The sequence below is a fragment of the Orycteropus afer genome, unplaced genomic scaffold (genome assembly GCF_000298275.1).
Source record: "Orycteropus afer afer isolate SDZICR_OR568_19922 unplaced genomic scaffold, OryAfe1.0 scaffold00074, whole genome shotgun sequence".
Lineage (NCBI taxonomy): Eukaryota > Metazoa > Chordata > Mammalia > Tubulidentata > Orycteropodidae > Orycteropus > Orycteropus afer.
Window position 1 is genome coordinate 2,756,581 of NW_006921661.1, and position 6,201 is coordinate 2,762,781.

General features: G+C 38.3%; 1 protein-coding gene across 1 annotated transcript in view; it reads right to left on the minus strand.

Moving 5' to 3' along the window:
- Positions 1 to 1,603: 1,603 nt before the first annotated feature.
- Positions 1,604 to 6,201, minus strand: part of AAMDC (adipogenesis associated Mth938 domain containing) — a 16,741-nt gene continuing 12,143 nt past the window's right edge. The window contains exons 2-3 of the mRNA XM_007940899.2: positions 3,944 to 4,039; positions 1,604 to 1,744 (exon numbers count right to left, since the gene is read on the minus strand). Coding sequence (XP_007939090.1) covers positions 1,604 to 1,744; positions 3,944 to 4,039 — 237 coding nt within the window. The remainder of the gene's footprint in view (positions 1,745 to 3,943; positions 4,040 to 6,201) is intronic.

Consider the following 6,201-nt stretch of genomic DNA (forward strand, 5'->3'; position numbering starts at 1 on the left):
ATTTGCATCTCTCTAATAGCTAATGATCGTGAGCATTTCTTCATATGTTTGTTGGCCGCTTGAATATCCTCCTTGGTGAAGTGTCTGTTCATGTCTTCTGCCCCTTTTTTAATTGGATTGTTTGTCTTTTTGTTATTGAGGTGTTGGAGTGTTCTATAAATTCTAGAGATAAGTCCCTTGTCAGATATGTTATTACCAAATATTTTTTCCCAATCTGTAGGTTCTCTTTTGACTCTTTTGGAGAAGTCTTTGGAAGCACATAAACATTTAATTTTTAGAAGGTCCCAATCATCTGGCTTCTCTTCTGCTGTTGGTGCATTTTGAATTATGCTTGGTAGTCTATTTATACCAAATATTAGGGCCCTTAAGTTTGAGCCTAAATTTTCCTTGAGAAACTGTATAGTTCTAGGTTTCACATTTAAGTCTTTGATCCATCTGGAGTAGTATGCTAAGACTTTATATGCATTACCTTATTTAATACCTACAACAGGAGCTCTGGTAGCGTAGTGCTTAAGGCACTTGACTGCTAACCAGAAGGCTGGCGGTTCAAACCCACCAGCCACTCCTCGGGAGGAAGGTTGGACAATCTACTTCCTTAGTGATACCGCCTTGGAAACCCAAGGAGGGGTCGCTATGAATCGGGTCCAACTCAATGGCAAATAACAACAATACCTACAACGATCCAGGTACTAAGATTATCCCTATTGGACAGATGGAAAAAGTAAGATTCTGAGAGATTATTAAATAAACACTCAAATAAGTGGCAGAGAGTCATAGTTCTGGGGAAAGGTTATTTAACAACAAAGCCCATATTCAAAACGTTTTAAAGAAAAACAGTGAAACTGATAACTTAATATGGTTTTTTCAGTCTATTGCAAGGCTTCCCAAAGGCCACCTGGGTATTTAATAGAACACAGATGATCAGAGGCAGAAGGAACCTCTGAAGGGTATCTAGTCCAACTCTATTAATTTAGGGGAACTGAGAGGCTCCTTCTTTGGTTATCTGACACTTCATTCAGGACTCTGATCATATGTCATGTACGTGAAGACCTTCCATGGCCACCTATCTGAAATAGCCCTCTATCACTCTTTGTTTTCTTATCCTGCTCCCCCCCCAAAAAAACGTTTCTACATATATTACATACTTATTAGTTTACTTACTTCCTCCACTAGAATATAAGCTACATGAGGGTAAAACTTGGATTGCTGTTTCTCTGGAGCTTAGCAGTGCCTCCCATATAAGGAATTCAATAATTAGTTGAATTGATGGCTAAACATTGCAAAGTTTCAACTGCAATGTAATTTTAATGCAGTAAAATTTTTCTTCAGTCTTCAAGGCAGAAAGTTGCTTTATTTTTGCCTTTAGTTTCTTATACTTCTGCCCTAACATTATTAAACTTCGGTAAACACCTATCTTCTCTGTTGTTTCCTAGCCCCCAAAGGATAGGGACTTGCCTTAGTCATGTGTGTATCCCAAGAACCTAGCACCAGACTTGGCATAAACAGGTGTTCAAAATGTGTGTGAGAGGCACATGTGAAAGTGGTAAGAGTTACAGTCACAGGCATTTTTGCTTAGTGATTTATTCTCCTTTTTAAGGCTCCATCAGCAGGTAGAATGGAAAACACCTCCCACCCTGACTCCTTGAGCAACCAAGGCATTATACTCCTTCACTGCCTGCTCTGTTTGGAGGACCCGCACATCAATGCCTTGCTTCTTGAGGTACTCCACAGTTGATGCAGGCACCTGGCAAAAAGGATAAGAGATGAGTGAGTCAGAAGGGCCCTTAGGCTTTCCTTTCCTACCACAAGGCAAGTGTACTATAAAATCAGACAGTAACAACTGTCACTCCTCAATCACCCAGCATGTCACCAGTCCAAAATTTGGCAGAGAGCTCCAAGGAGTTTAAGAAGGCCTCTGAAAAGTTGACAAAAGTATTATAATATCCATGCATAAAGCACAAGTGAAATGGAAATGGAAAAGCCATGGAGTTTGCAATCAGACAGCTTAGAATTTAAATCCTAACTAGCAGGTATGACCTTGAGTAAGTGAATTAAAATCTCTGAGCCTTTGTTTCTATGTTTGTAAATTGGGGATAATAATACCTTGCTCACATGGTTGGTATGACAGCTAAGTGAGCTAAGGTTTGTAAAATGTCTACTGTGGTACAGAACATAAAGTAAATAAACATTAAATGTTGGGGTCAGAACAACCTGAATCTAAATTCTAACTTTGCCATGTATCAACCAAGAGCGCTTAGGCCAGTTATTCAGTCTTTGAGCCTGAAATTCCTCACCTGTAAAATGTGACTAATAATATATCACAGGTTTGATGTGAGAATGAAATTAACTCATGCATATATACTGCAGTGCACATGTCTTCTCAGAAAGGCCTTTCTTGACCATTTTAAAACAGCCCCTTATAACTCACCATTTAATTTCCTTGACAGCATTTATCACTATCTGAAATTACTGTCTACCTTTTTATTATCCATGAAGGGGATGAACCTTGTTTGTCTTGCTTATCTCAACGTCATCAGTGCCAAGAATAGTGCCTGGCCTATAGAAGGTGCTTAATAAATATTCTGTGAACAAATTAATATAAAAGGTCCTCAATAAGGGACAGCTATCACTGGGTGGCACCTTTTAACTCTGGCTTGCCCCGAGTATTTTTTCCTACACACACAAACTCACTGCCATAGAGTCAGATCTGACTCATAGCTACCCGTCCTTGGGTTTCTAAGGCGGTATTACTATGGAAGTAGATTGCACAACCTTCCTTCTGAGGAGCGGCTGGTGGGTTTGAACCACCAGCCTTCTGATTAAAAGTCAAGTGCCTTAGGCATTTTGCTACCAGAGAAGTTTTAGTTAAAGAGCTCTTGTGGTGTAATGGTTAAGGCATTTGGCTGCTAACAGGTCAGTGGTTTGAACCCACCAGCTGCTCTGTGGAAGAAAGATGAGGCAGTCTGCTTCTCTAAAGATTTACAGCCTTGGAAACCCACTATGAGTCAGAACTCAATGGCAGTGAGTTTAGTTTTTGGATTTAGTTTTAATTAGACTTTGCCTCCTCAGAAAGAGTTCTGATTGAAATATTAAAAAAAAAAAATCCTGTATTGTTTTTCTATTTGTTTGAAAGATTTTGAAACAACAACAAAAGTCTTACAGAGAGAAATTATTTTAATGGGAAAAAAAAACTACTTTAAACTAAAAAGTAGAAATGAATATAGGGCACCTTCATCAGTAGGGAACTAGATTTTAGGATATTTGTACAAAGGAAAGAATATGGCAGATCTCTATATACTTATGTCGAAAGCTGTCCATAATATAATAATAAAAGTGAAAAAAGTTACAGAACAGTACAGAGTGTGATTCTATTTATGTAGAAAAGCTATGAGTATGTACATGTTTATATAAGTATATACATGTATGTTTAAGTGAGTGTGTTTGCAGATGCATACAAGAGAAACTGGACCAGAATACACAAAAAGTGGAGACTGGGGAGGGGAAATCTTTCACTTTTTTACTTCTACATTTCTCTATTGTTTGAATATTTTACAATGAACAAGTTTTAGTTCTGTAATTATTTTTTTTTTTTTCTGAAAGGGAAAAAAACAGAACTTGATTGTATCTAAGAAAAGAAAAAAAATGCAAATAATCAAATATCAGTAATTGTAGGGCTTGAAAACTAAAAGCCCTCCAGGATGGAGGTATTCCTGAGAAATAACTGAAACAGCACAGACCCAGGATTAGGCAGGGAGAGGAGAGGCTAACCCTTGTCATAAACAGTAGTGTGTGCAGCCATTATTCCATCCTGGGTCATACAGTGGCTCAGCAAGCTGAGTGTGTAGGATCTGTGGAGGCAGACACCTAAGAAGGACATATCTCTAAGGTAAAGGTCCAAGAGATCATCACCTGTCCTCAGAATGCTGTGCACAGCGATACCCACCTTCAAGGCCTCACTCATTCCTCGGCCAATCACAAGGGTCTGCACACCCTTCTTGACAACTTCTTCCACATCTGAAGGCTGAACACCAGGAGAATGCTGGATGTGGAAAGAGAAAGTATAGCAGGTACCTGCTCTTTTAATCTTTCTTTGCAATAGGCATTCTTGTGGGATTCATTCATTCATGCAAGAAATATTTACTGAGGTTTTTTCTATGCCAAACATTGTTCTGGAACCTAGGAATAACAGAGAGGATAGAGTTCTGCCCTTAAGGAGCTCCAACTGTACTGAAAAATGTAGAAAACTAAAAAGAAAATATAATTGTTTTTATAGGTGCTACAGAAATAAGTTCAGGGTATTGTGAGAGCATAGAGAAAGGGTATCTAATTCAGAGCTGGTCGGCGAGTTGATGGGAAGGCATCTCCAAGGAGGTAGCATTTAAGCGGAGACCTAAAGGACTAACAGGAATTAGCCAGGTTAAAGGAAATCAAGGGAACAAGGCATTCCAAGTAGAGGGAATAGTGTGTAGAAAAGCTCAGAGGAAAGAAAGCACCTAGTCAACTGCAAGTAGTTCAGTATGACTGGAGTGTGGAGGGACAGGGGAGGGAACTGAAATAAATAAGACACGAGAAGAAAGGTACTTGCATGCCATGCTGAAATTTGGATTTTGGAAAAATTTCATAAGAAACTCCAAAGTTTTCTCTTTTTTAAATTGTGGTTTAGGTGAAAGTTTACAGAATGAATTAGTTTCCCATTTGATAATTTTGTACACAAAATGTTCCAGCATATTGTTGCATTCGCCATTATCATTAGGGTGAGATGGTATATTATTGTACTTTTGATTTGTTATTTCTCTAGTGGCTAATGATCACGAGCATTTCTTCATGTGTTTGTTAGCCACCTGAAAGTCTTCTTTGTACATATCCTTTGCCCATTTTTAAGTTGGACTGTTTGTCTTTTTGTTGTTGAGTTACCGAAGTTTTCTATACATTTTAGAGACTGGACCGTTGTCAGATATGTTGCAGCCAAAATTTTTTCTCCCATCTGTAGATTCTCTTTTTACTCTTTGGGAGAAGTCTTTTGATGAGCTTAAGTATTTAATTTTTAGGAGGTCCCATTTATCTAGTTCATCTTCTGTTGTTTGTACATTTTTAGTTATGTTTGATTTTCTATTTAGGCCATATATTCAGGTCCCTAGCACTGTCAGTATTTTTTCTTCCATGATCTTTATAGTTATAAGTTTTATATTTTGGTTTTTGATCCAATTTGAGTTAGTTTTTGTGTATGGTGTGAGGTATGGATGCTATATCATTTTTCTACCGACAGACATCCAGTTTTGCGGGCACTATTTGTTGGAGACTGTCTCTTCCCTATTTAATGGACTTATGCTCTGTGTTGAAGATCAGCTGTCTACAAGTGGATAACTTATGTCTGGATTCTCTATTTTGTTCCATTAGCCTATGTGTCTGTGGTTGTACAAGTAGAAGGCTATTTTGACTATCATGGCTATATAGTAGCTTCTGAGATCAAGTATTGTGAGACCTCCTACTTTGCTGTTCTTCTTCATTAATGCTTTACTTATCAGAGTCTCTTTTATTTCCATGTAAAGTTCATGATTAGTTTTTCCATTTCATTAAAGAATGCTGTTGGAATATGGTAAAAGTCCATAAGAAACCCCCAAGTTTCTTTTTTTGTCACCCTTTTCCCACATAAGTCTGGTAAAACTATTTATGCTTCAAAACCTACTGTCTTACCAGATTTACTGGTCTGATAGAGCCTGGTGAGACCTCTGAGACTATGGCCCCTAGTTACCCTTCAGGTCTGGAAGTGAACTCATTCCCGTGGCTTCCAGCCAAACTACAGACAAGCACATAGGGTGAACCAGATAATACACTCCTTAAAGTGATCAATCATCGGAGAACAGAAGGGCAGTATTTGTACAGGGAAATAGCTCAGGAGGCAGGAATGCATGGGAAAGAAGGATACAGGGAAGAGGCAACTACATACAGGGAAGAAGTAGGAAGAGACCTGTTACATTGTGCGGAATTGCAGTCAGTGTCAGGAACAAAATGTGTATGAACTACTATATGGAAAATGAATTTGCTCTGTAAACTTTTACCCAAATCACAATAAAAATTAAAAAAATATATATAGTAGTGTTGGCAGGTTATTAGGAGGAAGGGACCACGTATAGACCCACATACAAGCTTGCAACATCTGAGTAAACCCAGCCTTACTCATATGGAAAAGAGAAAGCTTTC